General features: G+C 54.2%; 5 protein-coding genes across 5 annotated transcripts; 2 read left to right on the top strand and 3 right to left on the bottom strand.

The window, feature by feature from the left end:
* Positions 1-695: 695 nt before the first annotated feature.
* On the bottom strand, positions 696-3,372 carry MRS44_006579 (uncharacterized protein; the record flags this gene model as incomplete). Its single annotated transcript, XM_065621819.1, has 5 exons — positions 696-1,231; positions 1,280-2,324; positions 2,391-3,058; positions 3,106-3,201; positions 3,249-3,372. The coding sequence occupies 5 exons, from the start codon at positions 3,370-3,372 to the stop codon at positions 696-698; spliced, it is 2,469 nt and encodes an 822-aa protein (XP_065477891.1).
* Positions 3,373-7,549: 4,177 nt separating this feature from the next.
* On the top strand, positions 7,550-11,859 carry MRS44_006578 (uncharacterized protein; the record flags this gene model as incomplete). Its single annotated transcript, XM_065621818.1, has 2 exons — positions 7,550-8,620; positions 8,692-11,859. The coding sequence occupies 2 exons, from the start codon at positions 7,550-7,552 to the stop codon at positions 11,857-11,859; spliced, it is 4,239 nt and encodes a 1,412-aa protein (XP_065477890.1).
* A 1,893-nt stretch (positions 11,860-13,752) lies between these two features.
* On the top strand, positions 13,753-14,685 carry MRS44_006577 (uncharacterized protein; the record flags this gene model as incomplete). Its single annotated transcript, XM_046281491.2, has 1 exon — positions 13,753-14,685. The coding sequence occupies one exon, from the start codon at positions 13,753-13,755 to the stop codon at positions 14,683-14,685; it is 933 nt and encodes a 310-aa protein (XP_046139816.1).
* A 692-nt stretch (positions 14,686-15,377) lies between these two features.
* Positions 15,378-16,012, bottom strand: MRS44_006576 (uncharacterized protein; the record flags this gene model as incomplete). Its single annotated transcript, XM_065621817.1, has 2 exons — positions 15,378-15,710; positions 15,776-16,012. 2 exons carry the CDS (start codon positions 16,010-16,012, stop codon positions 15,378-15,380), a joined length of 570 nt encoding a protein of 189 aa, XP_065477889.1.
* Positions 16,013-19,135: 3,123 nt separating this feature from the next.
* MRS44_006575 (uncharacterized protein) lies at positions 19,136-21,511 on the bottom strand (the record flags this gene model as incomplete). Its single annotated transcript, XM_046280510.2, has 3 exons — positions 19,136-19,252; positions 19,328-20,665; positions 20,846-21,511. 3 exons carry the CDS (start codon positions 21,509-21,511, stop codon positions 19,136-19,138), a joined length of 2,121 nt encoding a protein of 706 aa, XP_046139819.2.
* Between the last annotated feature and the right edge of the window lie 857 nt (positions 21,512-22,368).

Genomic DNA, 22,368 nt, shown 5'->3' with positions numbered 1-22,368 from the left:
AGACCGTTTTCCAAGCGGTGTATCAAGGTTGATGTTGGATAGGGATTGATGATTGAGCCGAAAATCGCCAGGGGTTGATCAACATGACGATACTGTCTTCTTGACAGCTCCCAAACCTCTTGTTGCATTATACCATCCTCTTGATGATAGCACTTTGAGCTACATTTAAATGGCCAGATATAAAACGCTGAAAGAATTGAGGGTTATGTAGTTGTATTCAAGTGGAGAAATTGTTACGGCTCATGACGAGCGGATGTAGCTTCTCGTCTTAAAGGTTTAGCTAGTACAACGATACCCCAGGACAGAAAGTGGGCATCTCGGAAAAGTCTCTGATATTATTCATCAATAGACTTGGTCCTATCTTAGAATAGAGTAAGGTAACTCTAAAGAAGAATAAACAAAGTCTAGTTCTTACTCGAGAGACAGATACTAACTTGAGGTGTAGGGTGATTCATGCTCCTAGGCATAGTGCTCAAAAGTAGACATATATAAATTTCTGGTTCTTACGGAAGAAGAAGAAGTATTATTCCTCCATCAGTCTTAAATAGTCATTACCCTCGTGATATTTCGCTCGTAGAAATGAATGTCCGCCACCCTGTCCTGATTGACCCATGTTATTTCATCAGATATCCACCCAACCATGTCCAATCCTCAATACTCCAACGCCGCTATACTATACTATCAAATGCAGATGTCTACTTCTGCTTACCCATGTCTTCCTCGCTCTCAACAAACATGCTCTTCCTCAATGGACTCGCCGACGATTTTGCTGACAGATAGTCGCCGCCCGAACTCTCCCCCGCGGTAGGCGGGGACACTGGTGTTGGGGATACCAGTGCTGGGTCGCCGGGTGGTGATATGGGTGTTGGCTCCTCACCTGGCGAAGGAAGAATGTCCGAGTCCGCCTTGCCAACTGGTGATGGGGGCCGCAGCTGGCTGTGAGCGCTCCTAGGGCTCACAGGAGTCGCCCCGAGGTTTCGGAGCTGTGCGGCATCCCCTTCTGACACGCCGGATACGTCAGAAGTTATACGGGAAGAGCGGCCAGGCGTAGGAGAGTCAGGGCTCGACACTCCTTGCTGATCTGTTGATCGCGAGAAAGTGCTTGTGTGCTCCGAGTACGTCCTGGAGGAAGGGCTGGAATGTTGCCGGCCCTTAGCAAAGTGAGAATGCTTCTGTATAACCTCAAGAGGAGAGAGACCCGTATCATGAAGCTCGGATGGCATCGAGGTGTCTATGACTGTCAGTATATGTCCTTATGCATACCAAAATTTCGACTTACCAGGCATCTCGTGGATTTGTGTGTCTGGCATCTCAAGGGGAGAGCCAGGTGAACGGGGAGAAGTAGGAGAAGCAGGTGTCTCAGCATTTGAGGGAGTTGAGCCAACGCCAACAGCCCTAGCTGTCGTCGCTTCCTCCATCTCCGGGCTAGTGGGAATATCATCGGAGGTTGTGACGGTAGCCGCCTTCTCCTGACCTGTGCCCCTGATCCACGACCTGATACGTGACCCTGGATCTTCGGTGCCGTAGTCGCTGGAGCGATTCTTGAAGATTCCACGGCGACGCCAGATACAGAAGACGACTAGAGCGCCAGTGACGAACATGAGCCCAAGAACAACACCCAAGACGGGTGCCACCCACTTGGGGAGACCGCCGCCACCACCACCGCTCTTGTCATCGTTGCCGTCGTTTGGAACAGTAGGCCGCCCAGTTGCAGATGCCTTTCCGTATGGCCAGTAGGTCTTGATCTTCTTCATGTCGTATTCAGTATCGAAAACCTTTCCAAGAGCCGAAGTAGCCCAGCCATCTGCTGGAGCAGTTGCAGTTGCTCCACCCTCAGCATCGCCTCCGATCTTGGATTGAATCGCCTCATGAACACCATAATCACTGAAATCGGCTGGGTCGTACGATTCCAACCACTCTCCACTGGTAAGATTGAAGTTCAAGACTGGTCCTTTGTCAAGGCAGGTGAGAGCAACGCCAGACTGGGAGGTGTAGCCGCCAAAAACCATCATCTGGTCAGGGTATGGCATGAAGCACTTGTGTCCTGCACGAGCATGCAGGTTGGTTCCCTTGTTAATCTGGGTCCAGGTGAAGGAAGGGATGGATAGTGCCCAGACGGCATCGTTGAAGGGCTCCATCGGATGGAGGCCATCGTAACCTCCGTACCAATAGATGTTGAAGCTCGAGCGATCTGAAGCTGGAGCGACCACAGCACAGCCTCGTGTGAGGGCGCCTGGACCGTCTTTGGTTTCCTGCTTGTACCACTTTTTGCCATCAATGTCGTAGATATCAATTTCCTCCATGAAGACGGGGCTTTCTTTCTCCTAGAGACAAGCATCTAGCGTCAGTATACATATAGCGGCGAGGGGTAGGATGCGCTGATTACTTACACTTGCTTCCTTATTTGCTGACTTGCGAGCACGACCGGCCCATTCGGGATACACAACGCCGCCGAGAACAACGAGGATACCCTTCTTACCTATGGGAACCCAAACAACCTCGGGATTGGCACGTCCTTTGACACTAGGGGGAAGAGTCGTGTTGGTCCATTTCTCATCAAGTTGCTCCGCCATGTCGAGGGTGATGAGGGTGTTGGAGACATTGGTGGCCTTAGCGGTCGCATCGTTGGTAAAAAAAGGTCCCCTTGATGGAGATCTCAACCCCGAGAAATACCAAGCCAGGTTCTCTGACGGCGCATTGGCAGCCCCTCCATAAGCAATGTATCGAGTGACCTTGTCGCCAAGTTTGCGATCAGAGAAGCCGCGATCCCACAGAGGCTTGTCCGGGCCATATGCATAAGCCTGATAAGTCAGGACCTCGTCCGCATCGGGAGGTTCGTAAACTTCATCGTTCTTCAGAAGGTCGCCTCCGTAAAGGTAGAACTGAGCATCGTTGTAGAGCAGGCCGCCGTCGAGGAAGTTGGGTGCGGCGCCATTGCTGTTTCCCGAGCCTCCACGGGCCTTGGACATGGCCTTGTTAACGAGGATGCCGGTGACATTAGTATCCTTATCGAACGGAGTGCTCAAGTTGTAGTTGAGAACGATGCCGGCATTGTTTCCTTTGGACATTAGACTTTGCGCGATGAAGATACATGAACAAACTTACCATTGTCAGTAGCACCTCCCAGTGTGCCATCGCTCATGTGCGGTGTCCAGTAGATGTTACCGCCATCAAGATAGATCATGTCCCGAATGATGGCAGCTATTTACACATTAGAACGACTCGATACAATGGCGAGGCTTGCTTACCTCTTGGTTGCATCCAGACACATATCGAGGTGCCTATTTGCCCATCATCCCAGCTTGAAAACTGGGCGACGGCAGGGCACACGGCCAGAGCCAGCAACGCCCAGGTCGCACCGTATCCAGGCATCGTGACTGCGTTCAGAGCGGTTTCGGATGCTGTCGTTCAGTGCAGGCGTTCGAGAGAAATTAACTGCAGGGAAATCTAGTGGACCATGGCTTGTCCTTGACCCATGGGTCTGGTCCCCAAGTGTCCGCCTCCCAACACTCAACTGGGGATGCGGAGGGCGACCGGGTATCCGCCGGGAAACCCGACACCGATAGATGGCAAGGCTGCTTCGGGAAGGTAAGTTAGACCCTTAAAGAACAAAGGCAGTCCTGGGCCGGTCGAGAATCAAGGGCTAAGGCGGCTTGGTTTCAGGGTAGGCGTGAGCTCGTAGGTGAAGGCGAGTGAGTAGTACCAGAGTCAGTTCACCAGAGTAAGATGGAACCTCAATGCAAGCGACTGGGGAAGGTCTGAGGAAAACTGTTGTGCAGAGGGCCCAAAGGGGAGGTAAGAATCGATCAAAGGACCCAGCGGTAGGGCATTCGCCACTGTAACGGGTTGAGATCGGAAAGAATGGGAAACATAGGGCTGAGCAGAGCTTCTGTTATGCCCAGGTTCGCAAAGAGCACCCTCGTGGCACACCTGGCCAGGCCCAGGGAGGAGCACAGAAACTAGGCTGGCCCAGCAGGCATTCTAACCCATGCCACCTTTGCCCTCCATGCATGCATCGGGGGGGCCACCATTTTGGGGAAGGTTGTTGCGAGGGTACATCATGACCAGCCATTGGCCATCCGCACTGGGGGCACGACTTGAGGCAGGGCATCCATCTCTGGGGTGGGACGGGAGAGCCTCGAGAGAGGAGACGGGGTTGGGATCAGCCAGATCCATGCATTGACTCAGCCTCAACTGGGCTGGACGGAGGCTGATGGGATATCCCACCAGTGGGCGGGTTCAAGTGCAAGCGCGTGCAAAGCTGTCTTGTCGTGGCAAGAGGGAAATAATTTCTCACGGTGGTGCCATGTGGGCATATCTAAAAGAGTGCTGACCTCAGCCTCTGTGCTCAGGGTCCCACGAGGGCGCAAGATACCACCGTTCGCACACATGACAGCATTCTGCTCTGAAAGGAGAAGCCTGCGAGCGGGTCCCTCGTGCTGACAGCCAACGGTGACTGTCAAGGGTGGGAGGGGGCGCTCGGCAAGTGGAAGTCGAATAGCAGCAGGCTCTGACTTGACGAGCCGACAATAGATTGTGGCTGTCGAACTTGTGAGGCGGCGATCTGGAATTGAGATTGATGGCTTGCCTCGTATCGATCGGGAATAGATAGATCTCGAGCTGCTAGCCAAGTTGTTAGTTCCAGTGAGGGTAAGGCAGGTACACAAACACAAGCACATGTTGGTCGACAGCAAGCAAGTAAGCATCACCACACAAAGACTAGACAGATGACGACGACCATCACCGTCGCCACGGACATGGCCGGCCGGTCGGATCAGCTTGGGTTGCTGCACTTTGGATCGCTTGGAGAAATTGCAGAAAACGGAGCAAACATGCAAAAGTCCCACTCACGATGGATAAACAACAAGGCTGTCTTGGCTGTTCTTGGCCTGGGCGGGTTGACATCCATGGGCGATCTCACCATCCCTGTCCTGAATAAGCTGTCGCGCTGTGCTACCTAGAAAGGCTGAGAGACTTATGACTGCGTTAGGTAAGTAATATCGGGAGATTTTATCGTCATAATATGAAAACTTGAGTATTATGATGAATTAACCCGGCAATTAATTGTATATTCTATCCTAAGGTCAGGGCAAAATGTAGTCAAGTTTAGGTAAGGGCTGTCTGTCTTGGACGGCGTGCTCTGAGTCCGAGCCTGCTAGCCCGGGTGGCTGGAGAACAATGCGCTGCCGCGTTTCAGCCCCCAACACCACACACCCTTTGCGAGGTACTGGTCGAATCGGGCTTCATTCTGCGATACAGGGGTCAGTGGAAGGAGGGTGAGCTGGCAGCCTCCTGTCGCCTCTCTCCGCTGCACTTCGGACGCAACTCATCGCGGCCCCCGCAGTGAATGGGCGGGCAAAAGTCGCGCATAAGACCGAGGTCGTGCCATGAAAGGAGGTTCCACGAAAGCAAGGGAGGGAGGGCAGAAAGAGGACTTGAATTGATCATGAATTGGTAGCCTACTTCGTGGGGAACAAAGAATATCGAGACCCGAGGAAGGATGAATAGGCATGCGCTGGGCAATATTTGATCCGAGCCCCAGCCAGAGCCAGCAGGTCGGGTAGGCAACCCGTTCCCATGACTGTTGCATCCAACTGAACCGAACCGACATCCACAATCACATCCCAATTCCCATCAGGCCCGGCTCCCAGGCTACAGTGGGTTTCATCTCAGGTTCAGTGGAGCAGAGTCAGCAAAGATGGAGTCCGAGGAAGCTTACCTTCCTCGTGAGGAGCCATGTTGCGGTCTCCGCTTCCACAGGGCTGGGCCGCAGTAAAATTCCGCCCTGGATTGGACCAGGGACCTCGCGCTGTGGCCAATCAGAGTCGAGGAGGCCCTGACCGACAGGTTGTGGCGCCTGCCCACCCGCCCCGTTGAAAGACGCTAGTCTGAGAAGGTGGGAGCCTACCGCGAACTGCTGAACCTCACTCACCTCTCGAGTCACCGAAAGAAATGCAAGTCTGAGCTGTTGTGATGCTGTTGCAGAGACTCGAGTACGATGCTGACTCTTGAGAGTAGAAGCATGATAGTACGATAATCTTACGGTGTACGAATACTCTTTAGAAGACCTTTAGGCTCTTTAGACCCTGCTTAGATATAGAAGTGGGGGAGTTAAAACAGAGCATGGTGAGGTGGTGGGACCCACTTATTCCGGTCTTCTTTCTCCCATGCTCTATGGTCGCCTCCACCACCATCACCACGTCCCGTCCATCACAGCCCGCGTGCCGGCGCATCATCAAGCCAGCGCCTCTGAAGCATCTCTGAGTCGCTGACAGCCTATGCCTTTCCCACAACTCGTCGTGGCTTCCAGGTTTGCGTCTTCAACACGAGCTCTGCCAAACCTTCACATCGCCCATCCATCCTATCTCTGCCGTGTTCGAGCCACAACATCAATGGCGCCATGCTGGACGACACCAGATTACCTATTTTTGACTCGCAAACCTCTGCCTTAGCAATGTCACCGTCTGCGCCCGACTCGTCCGCGGAGCTTCTAGGCTGAGCCCTAAGCAGCAATTGCGTCTGTCAGATCGCAACATACATCCAGCCCCGCCGAGAGAGCTGGCCTGCTGGGGGGCCTCGTTGGTGGGCTACAACGGTCATGGATTTGCCGCGTCGTCAGCAGCTCTCAAGGGTTGTGATGTGATATTGTCACTTCTCCGCCATTTGTCGGCCCTTGGCTTTGTCTTGTTTGCCGAGCCTTGAACTCTCTTGCCCGCTCCAGCCCAGTGTTAAGGCCCCGGAACAAGGTCCTTGTCCAAGTGGACCGCCTTTTGAAGCCGTGATGCCTGCTGGTCCTGGTCCTGGCTGCTGGCCCTGGGCAAATCGTACGTGCCCCGTTCAGATCCTTGCCCTCCGGGGCCATGCTCACTGCATGTGCGATGTGCTCTAAATGCATTGTTGCTCATGCTACCTACCATGGCAAGGCCCATATCCCTCAAGGCCAGCAATCTCGGGCAAGGTACCCGCAAGGCATGGAGACTCCATTTAGCTCCATGCTGCCCTCATGTCTGTCTGGTCAATGGACCTTTTGTCATGTCCCTGGCTCTTTGTCCCAGTCATCTCATTCGGGTCCTGCCCATGTCCATCTTGGGAGCTCTTTAATTTGAGCTTACACTTGGCTGCTTGCGCTGTTTGATTACGTCGATCTTCAACACCACATTGGGACCGGCCCTGCCCCAGAAGGACATCCACAGCATCAAGCCGCAGCCCGGTTGCCTCCTCACCCGCTTCCCTGCCGTGTCAACAACACACGCCGGAGTGGCTGACAAGAGAGGAGATTAACACCAATTGCGGATATCGATGCAAGTGGTGCCAATCAGCTGCATCGTCGGCACTTGGTACGTGGACTTGCTCAGCCCCTGGTCCAACCTCACTCAGCCTGATCCGACCGATATATATCGTATTCGTCGGTGTTGAGCGGCTTGGGATTCCCTTTCTCTCTACCTTCTGTGGTCAGCTCTGACATCTTTGGAAGAAAACTTGGGTCCCGACTCTCGTTCTTTCATCACACACGCTCGCTATTGGGGCTGCCGTTCACTCGCTCGCCGCCATGCGTTTCTTGCTGATGCTCAGCGCCATGGGCGCTGCAGCTGTCAGGCTCCCAGCCAACAAAGACAACCTGCACCGCAGGGCTGTCCAGCCCGAAGGCAGCTCAAGTGTCGTGGTAAACGACGCTCAGAGTTCAGGAACAGCCCCCGACAACACGGGCTACGAGGGCAGCTACGAGTATGGTCCCGTCTATGGCGACGTACCGGTGCCTACCACAACTCAGGTGCCGACTTCTATTCCGGATGATGAGCCCTCATCCACCCCGAACGACCATGACACGGTCGAGGTGCCTCCAACATCTCAAGTTCAGACGACGACATCCGTGGAGGAGCAACCGGAGGAGCCCTCATCAACCTCACCAGCCGAGAAGCTTCCCTCTTACAAGGTCTTTGATAAGCACTGCGGTTGCACAAAGACCTACACGGGTTACCCGCCTCCTGGCCCACCAACCACGAGCAGTACTATCTATGTGCCTCCGACTACCACCTCTGTCTATGTTCCCCCGACGACCAGCTCAACCTATGTTCCCCCGACGACCAGCTCAACCTATGTGCCGCCGACGACTAGCTCTACCTACGTGCCGCCGACTACTAGTTCGACTTATGTTCCACCAACTACTAGTTCGACTTATGTTCCTCCGACTACTAGTTCTACCTATGTTCCACCAACTACTAGCTCGACTTACGTCCCCCCGACTACTAGTTCTACTTACGTGCCGCCAACTACTAGTTCAACTGAGTCTTCATCTACCAGCTGCACTGAGCCAACTACTAGTTCCACCGAGCCGACTACCGGTTCGACTGAGCCCCCGACCACTTCGACTGAGCCATCAACTATCTCGACTGAGCCGCCAACCAGCTCGACTGAGCCATCAACTACCTCGACTGAGCCATCAACTACCTCGACTGAGCCGCCAACTACCTCGACTGAGCCATCAACTACCTCGACTGAGCCATCAACTATCTCGACTGAGCCGCCAACTACCAGTGAGACTGGAACTTGCAGCAGGGAACCGCCTACAACCGTCTACATCACAAAGTGCTATGGCCAACCACCCAAGCAGACAGTTACCGTAACTAAGTGCTACGGTTGCCCCCTAAGCCGACAGTGACCATAACGAAGTGCTATCCTCCCCCTCCAAAGCCCCCGAAGACGGTGACGGTGACCGACAGGGTTACCGACAAGGTTACCGAGACAGTGACCGACAAGATTGTTGAGACGGTGACCGACAAGGTTATCGAGACAGTTACCGAGGGCCACACCGTAACCATCACCGACGGCGAGATCGTTACCGTGACTCAGGGCCAGACTGTGACCATCACTGACGGTACTACTATCACTCAGGATAGGACCATTACGGAAGGCCACACCGTCACTGTTACTGACGACGGCGAGATCGTTACCGTAACTCAAGGCCAGACTGTGACTATTACCGACGGCACCACCGTCACCCAGGACCGAACTATCACGGAAGGCCACACAGTCACAGTCACTGACGACGGCGAGATTGTTACCGTTACTGAGGGCCAGACTGTGACCATCACCGACGGCACTACTATCACTCAGGATAGGACCATCACGGAAGGCCACACCGTCACTGTTACTGACGACGGCGAGATCGTTACCGTTACTGAGGGTCATACCGTGACCATCACTGACGGTACTACTATCACCCAGGATAGGACCATTACGGAAGGCCACACTGTAACGATCACCGACGATGGTGAGATCATCACCGTTACTGAGGGCCATACCGTCACTCTCACCGAGACTGGCACCCCAGAAACCGTTGTCGTGACTGAGGGACGAACTGTGACACTCACCGAGACCAAGCCCCCTGAGACGGTTGTCGTAACCGAGGGTGAGACGGTTGTTATCACCGAAGATGGCGAGACAGTGGTTATTACCGAAGAGGGAAGGACTGTGACTCAAGCAGGAGAGACCATTGTCGTGACCGAAGAGGAAACCATCGTTGTGACTGAACCAGGAAGAACCGTCACGCTTGATGGCGAGGTCACAACTGTCACAAGGGAGGCCCAGACAGTAACCCGAGATGGCCAAGTCACAACTCTTCCCGGAGAAACTGTGGTTGTCACTCAGCCTGGCCAGGTCACAACTCTTCCTGGAAGCACCGTCGTGTCAGTTGTTACGCAGCAGGTTCCCGGACCACGCGAAACGGTTGTCACCACTGTCACCAGGGAGGCCCAGACGGTGACCCGAGATGGCCAAGTCACGACTCTCCCAGGAGAGACTGTTGTCCGAACTGTGGTTGTTACCCAGCCTGGTCAGATCACCACTCTTCCTGGAAGAACCGTCGTCTCGGTCGTCACCGAGCAGCTACCTGCGGAGACCGTCACAATTACCAAGGATGGCAAGACGATTGTGTCTGTGGTCCCTGGACCAACACAAGTTTACACCACCACCTTGGTTGTTGCGCAAACCGTGAACCCCCCTCCTACCACGGTTACCGTCTCGTCCGTCTTCAGCATCACTCTGTGCCCCAAGCCTACAGGCAACTCCGAGCCCCTGGCCATCGATTCGGACCGCACTTTTGGCTGCAAGCCTGGCTACGTCTGCAGCCCTCCCAAGCCCAAGTCATGCAACTTCTGGTCTGAGCCACCTGAGGACGACTACCTGTGTGAGCCCAAGTACTGTATCCCTGCTCCCAAGTTCAAGAAGATCAGATGGCGCAAGAACGAGACTTCGTACTACGCCCCGTCTGAGGGATACTTCAACCTGAACCCCGAGGCCTTCGGTCTTTCATATGACATCTTCAAGAAGGTTGTCGAGGAGAAGGTTATCAATGGTACGCTCACAACCATCACCACCGGTAACTGGGCTTCCCAGACGACCTTGAGCGACTGGCCCAAGCCTACCACCACGACCACCACAACCTCCGTCGCTGAAGCCTACGACTACATCCCCAGCGCCCACCAGCGCCGTGGAATGCACATGTTCAGCAAGCGGGATGTTGCCCCTGCAGTCTGTTTCGATGACTGCGATGGTGCTTACAAGATCGCTCTCTCTGTCGGAAAGTCTGACAAGCTCTGCGCCAAGGGTTCTTCTTTCATGGGCAGCTACGCGGCCTGCACAGACTGTATCACTGAAAACGAGGGCGATGCTAAGACTGGCCTCCAGTCCTATGTCGAGCCTAAGTTTGGACAATTCATCAACTATTGTGAGGGTGAGGATACCAAGCCTGCCACGACCGATTCCGGCCCCGAGTCTCAGGTCACTGGCAAGCCTGATGTCGAGACATCCGGACAAGTCGAGGCCAGCACGGGCGGATTCGAGGCCCTGACCACGACCGAAGAAGATCTTGAGCCAACCACTGAAATTATCGATCCAACTGCACCAGCTACTACGAAGGGGCCTGAGGAGACTGCTGCGCCCACTTCAGCTGAGGACGAGGATGAGGCAACCACGGAGATCGTCGACCCAACTGCAGAGGCCACAGAAGAGCCCAGTCCTACTTCTGCCGAAGATGATTCCGAGCCAACCAGCCAGGCATCTGAAGAGTCTGAGCCCAGCTCGACCCAGCAAGAGGAAGAGGCAGCAGCGACCACCGATGATTCGGGCTCAGTCACTGAAGCGTCTGAGCCTACTTCGACTCAGCAAGAGGAAGACGAACCTACGGGTTCGGTCGCGGCTGACGCTGTAACGACAACAGAGGACTCGCAGGCCAGTGTTACGGCAGCGTCCGAGGATGAGTCTTCGGTTGCTGCTGAAGCTACTGAAGAGCCCACTGCGACGGACGATGATGAAGCAGCTGAGGAGACCTCGGCGACTGACGGGGCTGAAGAGACAGCAACCGGCGGGTCTAGCAACTCGGAGGCCCGCGAGTCTGATGCCCGTGAGTCTGAGTCTGAGTCTCCAGAGACCACCGCTACTGTGACAACGGCTGCTCGACCAAGCGGTTCTGTCGAGGCTCTCGGCACAGACGCTACCGAGACTGAGGCCGTTGAGACCGACGCTTCTGCCCTTGGAGGCAAGGCTACTGAGACTGAGGCGACTGCCACAGACGCTTCAGCCGAGGGTGGCAAGGCTACCGAGACTGAGGCTGCTGGCACTGACGCTTCTGCCCTTGGAGGCAAGGCCACTGAGACCGAGGGCACCGAGACAGGCGCCTCTGCTCCTGGAAGCAAGGCTACTGAGACCTCAGAGCGTCAGTCACACCTTGAGACGCGCACTTCGGCTCTTGCCGGAGCGACGACGACACCTGCCACAGTTGAAGGAGCTGCCTCTCGCATCTCTGCCAGCTTGGCATCCGTCGTCGCCCTTCTCTCAATGGCGGCGCTGCTCTTCATTTAATTTTCGACGAATCCCTTTTTCAACTATTCATGACACTCCTTAAACTAATGTCTATTGGATGACGACATGTTTATATTTACGATTCACGGACACTCATTTTTGCATATTCAACGACCTGGGCATATTTAGCATTTTTGGACATTTGGCATGACCACGACACTCATTTCAGGCGCATTGTTGATACACATAGAGGGAAACTTTTGAATGATACCCTGACACTCCTTTACACGCGGGAGGGCAGAAGATGGAATGCTGGGAAGCTTGAAAAGACTGGGAGGGAGGCTTGCTTTGATTGCGATGGGATGGTCAGAAGGGACCGGGATATAATCAGACATGAGATGGATGTCATGGCATGGATGGGCGAGACTGTTGCGTTATATAAAGCTAAAATGGTATTTTGTGCTGCTGCCGCTTTGGCGAGCTGATTTTGCAACTTGGCCTTTTGATGCTGGATGTGAATATGTGTCGTTGAGTCTGCCTGCGCAGGCAGCACGAGCGTCGACAGGCGAACGAAGGTCGACGACGGACAACGTCGCGGACGTAGGAAAGACGGGAAGCCCGATGGACTCTGACAACCAAGGGATGTTCGACAAGGCAGCAAGTCGATCTTCGGACAGACCCGAATAATAAGGATTACTTGCATCTTCGACACCATTACCGAGTTCAAGTCGACAAAGCTGATGACCGCGACGGACTGGCCGAACTGGACCGGGGCCAAAGACATTACTAGAATCGATCAGGTCGAAAAACTTGACCACAAACAAACATCCATAGATAGGTTGGTAGGCTAAGATGTCGGCTTTCCCATGACATAAAACACACCCTCACTGGACATAACTATACTTCTTTTCCCCCTCACGCTAGAGCTTGGATACTACTCCAACCAAACTCATTATAGATAAATAAGCCCAACAGCTTTTAAGTACCTAAGTCAATGTCTTTATTAGCCAGAGCCTGACTTTTTCTCTCTCTACTTATTATAAGTATTAATTAGGGGCAGACTTATCCTACTTTAAGGATATTATCTCATTTTATGATGATTTTCTAGAATATTAGTATTATTTGATCATAACTTTATGATCATTAAAATCAAAGCCTCAGAGGAGTGAGAGGTGTTTTTGCCGTTTTGGTGTTTCGTTACACTGAGTGGTTCCCTGCCGGATGAGGCGGCTCCCGAGGCCCGCGCGGCAAGTGTTGGTTCCGGGGCTAGTAGACGCGAGACCGCGACACCCGGTGCACACAGCCGCAACTTGCCAGGGATGGAAGGTGCGGCCTGGCTTCCTCCCGCGGCGACTTAGTTGCCGCGTTTCACTCATCATCCTCACGGTCAACCAAGACTAAAATCTCACCCTCTTGAGTAACGATGGCTATTATGCCTTGCCTAAGGCCGAAAGAGCGAGCTTGCCCTCGTCTATCCCGGCACTGGATATCCCCAAGTACCATCTGATTCGGTGCTCGCTCCTCCGCGGGAGATGACCCCAAGGATGGCGTCGTCTGGGAAGCGCGGTGACGATGAATTGCCCACTTGGGCCAAGCCATGGAGCTAGTGGCCAACTCCCGAGCTCTTCGGTACGACTGTGGCTTACCTTGCGACTTGATGCGACTAGGGAGGGTCTCACATTACGAGAGGAAACCTAGGCTTGCTTTGGAAGCCTCTGTCATCATGCATGGAACTCAGCTTGCACAACAACAAAGAGACTGCCAACTTGCACGACACGACACGGCCTCTGTTTCATATACTGTCTCGCTCCCTGCCGCGCTTGTCTTGTTCCTCGGTACTCGTTCCTTCTTGTCATTCGACAGGTTGACGCGTCCGTTTGATCAACGGTGCCTCCTGCTCATCACGCTTCACGCCAAAGTCTCACCCCCTCATCATCATCAGCATCACCAAAGATGACACGGCATACATTCACCACAATCACGCCCTTGCCCTCGAGCATCACCCGCCAGGTCGTTATCGACTTCCTCCATGACCACCTCGAGATGATAGACCTCAACCCTCTCATCAAGGAGCGTCATTCAATCCCCCCTCCGCCACACGCTTCGGCTGAAGAGCAGCGGTGTGTCTGGTACTCCCTCACCGACCGCATCGACTATCTCCCAGGCGGTGTTGTTTCCGGTCAGGTCTCGTACACTTGTGCCTTCTATGATCTCCCCGAAGGCCTTCAGACTCATTGCTACGCACCCATGGGGCTCGACATCCGTGATCGGTGGTCTATTGGCGGTTCCATGCCAGGAGAGCCACCGCAACCCGTCGAGTTAGGCCTCGGCGCACCCATGACAGGACTCTACCTCCGTGAAGATGTCGACTTGCGGTGCAACATGCTCATGGCAGGATTTGTCAAGAAGACGCTCAAGAAGTCTCATGGATCACTGGTCGACAAGCTTGCCGCAAAGGCTCACATGGTATCGGTCAACCAGTCCACCCAGAGCGTGAGGACCAACTCTCCTGGGAGCCTCCAGTCGCCAACCCCAACGGGATCTGAGTCCTCAGGAATGGCGCCGTTGGGTCCTCTCCTCCCTCCAGGTATCGGCCCTGGGCAGCATGTGATGGGCTCGGACCTGGCCTATGAAAGCCACTCGCGCTCTTCAAGCGTGGGGGATTATTATCAACAGCGGAATGGTACTCTAAGCCCCCCGGTGGTGCAGCCTCTAGGGGTAGGATCAGATCAGCCAGGGCTTGGGTTCCCCAACACTGCGTATCATAGCGACAGCAACAGCAACTCTCAAGATCATTTTGGTGCTTATCCATCACAAGACCAGAGGTATTCCGAGTTGGACGACACTAAACATGGCTACCCCTATCAACAATACGAAAAATCATGATCACGACCCGTTGAAGAGCTGTTTGTTGGGATTTGGCGTTTAGGTTGGAGTCAATGTGCTTTTCAGACCAAGAAACCAAAGAATGGGCGGCCACGAGGATGAGTTATGAGCGGTTCACGTCAACCATGTATGGAACCTCAAGGCATCTTTTTAAGGGCATAATGATAAAATTGCGTCAGGTACCTTGCGTATCTACAAGAACGATACAAATCATCTCCTAGCAATGCAAATGCCTTCCAAATCTCCCCTTTCCCCCTTCTACCAAGAAACCAAAATCGAGAACCCCCTCCTCCCTTGCATACCCCCTTGCCTGATAACAAGACCAGGAAAGAGAGCCAGCTCAGGAGATCAACAACTCCCAAACCCCCGGAATAGATGGTCTCTCTTCCTCCCTCCCTCTTCCCAAGCTGAGAAGAGAGGCCGGCGGATAGAAGCTCCCCTCTCCTTCACGGTCTAAATGCGAGTGCAGAAAATCCCACAGAAACTACCAAGTGATCATTACTCCTCTAGGAGGACGAAGAAGAAAATAAAGAATCGAAGAATAAAGTGTCGTTGCGCGCTCGTGATGAATCATGGCGTGTTTGGTCGTCAGATGCAATCAGAGGCGGACAGGCAAAATGCTTTTCTCGTGCCATCTGAACAGCTGCTTCACGCTCTTGCAGCTCAATGGTGCTTGTCTTGAGTTGAAGAGCTTACAGGGCAAGGAGACCGAAGACGGCAGCGAGACCGAGGCTGAGCTGGATGGCACCAGCACCGTTGACGATGACGGGAGCGCAGTCATCACCCTCACAAGCAGGAACTTCAGACTTGACAGGCTGCTCGGGGACAACAGGCTTTCCAGGCTGCTCAGGAGTGACGGGCTTTCCGGGCTGCTCAGGAGTGACGGGCTTTCCGGGCTGCTCAGGAGTGACGGGCTTTCCGGGCTGCTCAGGGGTGACGGGCTTGCCAGGCTTCTCGGGGTACTCGCACTCATCGCCCTCACATCCGGGAGCGTGGGGGTGGCCAGGGACAGGCTTTCCGGGCTTCTGGGGGTAGCCGGGAACGACGGGGGAGGCTGAGGGATCCAGGTAGGAGCGTGAGTCTCGACGACGGTGCAGGGGCAGTCGGTGATGGTCAGAGTGCAAGGCTCAGTGACGACGTAGTCCTTGCCGCCAAAGACGAAGCTGGTGGGGCCGGGGCAGTAGGTGGTGTAGACGTCGTACACCTTGGTGACGGTGATGGTACCGTTGGAAGAGCCGGTGGGAACAGGGACGGGACCAGGAGTGGTGGTGGTCTGGGCAGCGGCGAGGCCAGCAAGGGCAAGGACGACGGCGTTCTGGGCGTACATTTTGAAGGTTTTGTTGGTTGGTTTCTTTGAAAAAGGGGTGTTTCGAAAGAGGTGCGAAAGGCAAGATGCTTTGCAAGGAATGAGGGTAGCTGGTCAAAAGTGAGTGACTTGGGCGAGAACGTTTGTTTGAACGAGTGTGGGATTGAAACCGAAGAGGCTCAAAGGACGAATGATGCTTGAGATGATGAGAGTGGTGAGGAAAGAAGATGCGGTTTCTGGACGTCGACGATGGCCTCTTTTATCTCTAATCGGAGGACTCAGCTCGGCATGTCCCCAACGGAGAGGAAATGCTCCTTGGCCCTCCCTTTCTCCCTCCTCCCCCTGAGGGCTGAGACAAAGTCTCGCAGCCAATCCCGTCACCAAAGAATGGTAAACAAGCGGTATCACGATGGTCAGCGTATCATTCCAGTACGCAAGGGAGGGGAGATGAGGCCACCAACTCAAGGGAGGGCAAACAGTGAGACATTGGCAGGTGAAAGAGAAAGAGTCTACACTGCGTCGGACTGTCGAGGAGGTCTTCACCGGCAAAAAAGCACAACAACAAAAAGGCATTCCTCCGACTATCATCTCTAAGTCTAGACGTGAGCCAAGACCCGAATTGTATTTGACCGAAATCTTTATGAGGGGTACAGCTCTCTCCCTTTTTCTCCAACCACCTTTTGACAAAAGCTGGAAGGGAAAAAACTGTCAAGGTGGTGTTGCGTAACCATGTCTCTTGTTCCTGATGGCGTAATGACAAACTGTCGCAATTATTGAACGCCTGCAGCAACAACGCACAACAAAAGGGCTTGAAACTTGACCAACAGCTTATCGCCAAGGTGGAGAGAAAGAGAGAGAGATTATTTTCAGCATCGGGTGATGATCTCGAAGCTGGACGGAGAAGGTGGTTGGCTGAGACAGGTCAAAATTTCTTCTCCCTTGAAGGAAACAAGGCTTTATTTTCTTCGACATGTCTTGGAGTAATAATCAGCAAAATCCGTTTCGACTCGTGTTGTGTCTACCCTAAACAAAGCCCATTTTCTACTGCATTGGTTGTTGCTGTTCAGCCTCCATGCGAGGAGTATGCAGGTACGAGATGAAGACTGAGCGTGGCTTGCTCATCATCATATTCACGATAGTTATCTTTGGGACGTGTAATATTGTTCTTATCTATAGGCTTTTGTTGTTTTTCTTTTCCTATGCTCTTTGCAATATTTTACAGTGAATCAATTATGCCGGTTTGTCCAAGGGATGAGTTGTTGTCGCTTCACCCTCAGGAACTGTCCTCGCGATCTGACCAATCACGAACTCGAGGCCTCTCTCCAGATTATCTCTTTGACTGCGCGAAGGCTCCCATTGGGTATCTTACAGGGATCTTAGCCAATTACGATCAGTATCTCTCTACCCTCACCCAAATCAAGATACAGGACTAACACATTGCCACCAAGCTAGCGAGCGACTTAGATAGTGACCTAGTAGTGGAGACTGGTACCGTGTGGGAGCCTTCGCGCAGTCAAAGAGATAAGGAAGATGCCGAACCTAGGGATCTAGGAGGGATCATTGTAAAATTAGAGCAAATTTTATTGAGGAATTATGACGATACTAGTGCAGATTCTGTAAAGACTTTGCCTAGTTTCTTCATGCATCTAGTCTAATAATAGAAGACATCATCAATCACCCTCGTTGTGAGATTCGAGCCTAGACCATCGCGACATCTGCCAAGGTCTCAGGAACAGCAATAGAAGCGACCAGTTCATGCCATCAGTCTCGAAACAAGCCTCAGTCTCCCATTGGTAGCGCATCGCGTGCTATTGAATCATCCTCAGCCTCTCTCTTCGACTCTAACGATTCGGAAACACAACATTCTTGGACTTGTCAAACCAAACCTGCTGGGCATTCCAATGACTTCCAACCCGACTGTTAGGTTTCTATCCGACCCATAGTCCGGGTCATCTCATCCATGCCAACAACTGCCGCGTTCCAAGACAAGTCATGATTCATAGTCACTCGGCCAGGTCTTGATTGGCATCGTCATCATCCCTTGAGTTGCAGGTTTTCACCGACAGTCGAGTGGGTCACATAACTTGTCACCACCAAGACACACATCACATCACATCACATCAACCCGAGGATGGCTTCATTTTTGTCATTTCTTCCTTTCCATACTTCTCTCGATAGAGCTCGAGAAGAGGCTGTCCAGGTTTCTTTTTCTATGTACAATTGTATTCAGCGCTGGCCCGCCGTGTACCCGACTCCTTCCAATGCAATGCATTACTTTCGGCCTCTCAACATGATCCCGTTAAGCCGTAACAAGTAAGAAAAAAAAAAAAAAAGGGGGGGGGGGGTCAAATAAAACAACAAGAGTTGAGAAAAAGGATAATGCCGCCGAATTTTTTTGTCGAAAGGACGTCTTTCGCGCTTCCGTCCCATCCCTTGTCATGTTCTCGCATTCCCGGCCGTCGGTCGTCAATGCGTCCACCTTTTCTATGCGTCCGTATGCCTGTAAAGGCCCCTTCTTTTTGTCTGCTTTTGATCAAGTAGTTGCCTCGACTCGATCAATCACCCTTTTTGGCAGAAGCCGGGATGCGTCGTTACATCATGACGATCAATCTTTGCCTCGTGCCCATCCCATGTTCGGCCGTGTAATTCTTCTTCCGCCACCTTATACCAGAAACGTCTACCCGCGGGCGCCTCCAAGGTTCCAGAAAAGCAGTAACGAAAAAAAATCTTCATAGAACCAATATAGCTACCGCGGCAGATCTGTGTCCGGTCCGGCACCGGTAGGCTGGGCGGCTAGGAAGCGGCCGAGAGGTGTGGTCGGAGGCGCCCGAAGAGACCATTGCCGGATGGTCATTGGAGAGGGAAAAAACAATAGAGCAGAAATTACCAAGAAAAAAACCAAAAACACCGATGATGCAGGAGATGGGGTGGCTCTAGGTGGTATCGTTTCGACAGTGGCAAACACTTTGGTAGCCAAATCAGTCAATGGTTTGTATGCAAATGACTCGTGAAATGAGGCATATGGTGTGAATGGGTGAGTCGTGCCCACAAGGGTCCTGTAGCCCCGGGCCCAGGCCTCTAGTCGGACTTGCTCACTCGGGAAGTCGGGTCGGCGTTCGGAATCGGAACCTCTAGCATCGGCCCCTACTTCCGGTTTGATCTGCTCTGGCTCCGTTCGGGGCCTCGGCCGAGCAGGTCAAACTCGTAGTTGCGCAGCTGTTGCTCGTACTTGGGGCTGCGAAGGAATTTTGGTACCGAGTCCTGTTTTGCGTGTCAGTCGGCATGTCCGAGAACGGGCATCGTGGGGGCTTGGGGGCTGGCGTTAGCCAAACTTACACTGGCCATCAGCTTGAACACGGCATTTTGGGCGTCTTCGAACAGAGACGTCACCTCTTGGAGAGTGTCGATCATGGCCACGTCCTGCCCGACAGCCTTGGTCATCCGTGTCGCCAGGTTGTTGCGCAGTTGGTGGTCAATGTTGAGCTCGCATGGTGATCCGGGAGCTAGGAAGGCATTGTAGATACCATATGCCGATGCCATAATCTCCTTGATGCTGTCCATGGCTGTGGTGTTGGGCGACTTCTGAGCTGCCCTTGTCGCAGCCTTGCAGCTGCGCACAAACTCGTCAACGTCTTGGTAGAACGACAGGTTCTCCTCGCAGTGCGTGTCGCGGAGCTGCTCGCGGAAGAGAAGTCGGAGCGCAGGGTCGTTCAGGATCTTGTCCAGTCGCTGCGTGTTGGAGTCCCGAGTGATTCCGTTTCGCTGCGACGCGTTACCGCCCTCACTCTCTGACGCCCGTCCTCGCGTGGCCGCACCGCTGACCAGGTCCTTGCCTCTTTGCGACAGCTGGTAGATGGCGTATTTGGTGGGCTGGAAGACATTGCATCCGGGGTTCTGGGACATGTAGGCGCGGTCCTGGGCCACGGGCTCCATCAGATCGTACTCGACGAAGAGGGTAGCAACCTCGACCGTCTCCCGCTTATCGACAATGGTGGAGCAGTCCATCAGCCAATCGGTCGTGGCCTTGCCCGTGAATGTGTCACGATACGACTTTCCATTGACCTTGCGCTCGGCTGCCATCTTGACACCAGTCAGACCGTCCCGGTAATCATGCAACGAGTCCGAGTCGGCGGCGTTGACGGTAGGCTTGACGTTGCGACCCTCAGCACCGGCGAAGCGACGGAAGATGACCTCAACAGTGCCCTGATCGTGGAGAAGCTTGTCAGTCTGAGAATCTCGCTCCAGAAGGACCAGCTGGGTCGCGCCGAGGTTAGCAAGTTCCGACACCTGCTTCTGCTGGATGCCATTTCGGGCACAGAATCGGTCCAGGACTGTGATGCCCTTTGGTGTCAATTGCCAGACAGATCCCTTCATTGTGTACACCTGCTGGTACTTGCCGTCGGCCGATTCGATAAAACGGGCCTCGAGGAAACGTTGGCAGATAGAGCGGGCCATATCCTTGGCCATGGAGAAGGTCGTGGTAGTGGTGGTGGTGACAATGCGGGAAGGGTCCTTGGGGTCGGGCATGCGGTTGGACTGGGAGAACTTGAGAGATCCGAGGTTGTTGATAGCATCCTCGGACAGGAAGGTGTACTCGACCTTTGTCAATCGGACGCGGTGAGCCGAGAGCGGTAGCAGACTGACGACCAGGGTGGCAAAGAGATCCTTGAAGTCCTGTTTGTGAAACCAGGTTAGCCAATGTCGTAGCTTGTAGCTGTCGGGAGAGGCAGCGTTTCAGAGAAATGCAATCATGGACACGGCACAGAACGTTACACATCCACACGAGGGGGAAACGGTTCGAGCGGAGACTCCAGGACAGGAAGAGAGACAAGATCGCGGGGCGAGGGCACGTACCTTTGTGAACGGCCGGTCATCGTCCGTCATGCGCAGCAAGCGCGAGGATGTCTGATGCATCTTGTTCTCTGTAGCGGGAGACTTGACCGGAAGTGGGTGGTTCGGGTCGGTGGACGAGTAGGGCTGGGAGGGCGGATTGTTCGCCGGGGCGGCCTGGGGAGCGAGTTTGCTGTCCAAATTGGAGCCGGCCAGGAGAGACTGGCTCGAGGTGCTTCTCAAACGATGGTACTTGTCCGGGCTGGAGGGTTCCGACGAGGGAGAGGAGCTCGTGAGCAGGGAGAGCCGCGAGAGGGCACCGCTGGACTGTCGAGGCCGTATGGAGGGCTCCGAGATGGTAGCGATGGCGCTCTGGGTGCGATCCAAGGCAGCGGCGGCCAAGGCGAAGATGCTGGTGGACGAGCGATTGTTCAGCCTCGAGACGGAGGAGAGGGTATGACGGTGGCCGTAGTTGGAGTTGGAGTTGGAGTTGGAGGATGTGACGTGGGATGGCGCGGGCGGAGCTACCACGGCGGCGGCGGACGAGGGAGCGTCTGGGGGAGGAGCGGCCGGAACTGGAGGAGGCGGCCGATGCGAGAGCGAGAGAGAGGAGCGTGGAGCAGCGTGTTCGAGGGTATCAGAGGCAGACTGGTGATCCGTGGGCCTTTGAGTATGCGACAGAGTGGCCATCTAACGGGAACGAGAAAGGTTAGAAGGAGGGGAGTTTTTCTGGTGACGGCAGCGGGAAGGTTCAAATAAGAAGGCAAATGGACTGGACGCGGCGAGAGCAAGTGGGACACGGGCAGAGAGATAGGATAGGCAGGATTAGAATAGGATAGGATAGGCAAGGTAGAGAGAGGGTAGACAAGACCAAGACCGGCCCTGGCTGGAGATGGGCGCACTTGAGGGGAGGGTGGGGTGCGAGGAGAGGGGTGGACGGGGACGTCTAGGCGGCGTGCGTCTAGAGACCCATGTTCTACCAAGAGAGAGGGCGCCATCGAGAGCCGGTGGGTTTGTGTCTTTCTCTGAGGGCTCCTCCTCCGTACAAGGTACGCACGCACGCACCACGCACTGGACGCCGGGGCTAATCTGGGCGCTGAGAACAGCGGGCTAGCCAAGGCCAGGGTCAGGGCAGGGTCAGGGTCAAAAGAGGGCAAAGAACCAGGGCCAGGGCTCCGATGACTCCGCTGAGGCGATGGATGAACAGAGAAAAAAAGGGTCGGGTCGGTGCAGAACAGAACAGAGTGGGCTATTACATTACAGTTGAGGCCGAGAGCGAGACGAGAACGCCCACAGAACCATCCATGGAGTCCAATCCACCCCATCCATCTTGATCACCTACCTAGGTAGCGGGTACTTGGTGCGCCGTGTAACAGGGGTTCGCTCAGTGATACACCAGCCCTGGCCGCGGGCTTCCATGGATGCTTCAGCGCAGGTTGGCGGGCTCCCAGGGGGCGACCAAGACGAGGACAGACAGCCAGCTCTGTTGCCAGCCCGCTGCGTCAAACCAGTAAAACTCTCCAGCCCGGCCTCGGTCAAACTGGCTG

The sequence above is a fragment of the Fusarium solani genome, assembly GCF_023522795.1.
Source record: "Fusarium solani strain SB1 chromosome Unknown bctg00000003_1, whole genome shotgun sequence".
NCBI classification, from domain to species: domain Eukaryota; kingdom Fungi; phylum Ascomycota; class Sordariomycetes; order Hypocreales; family Nectriaceae; genus Fusarium; species Fusarium solani.
The sequence above is the reverse complement of the archived record's forward strand: the minus strand, read 5'-3'. Positions and strand labels throughout refer to the sequence as shown.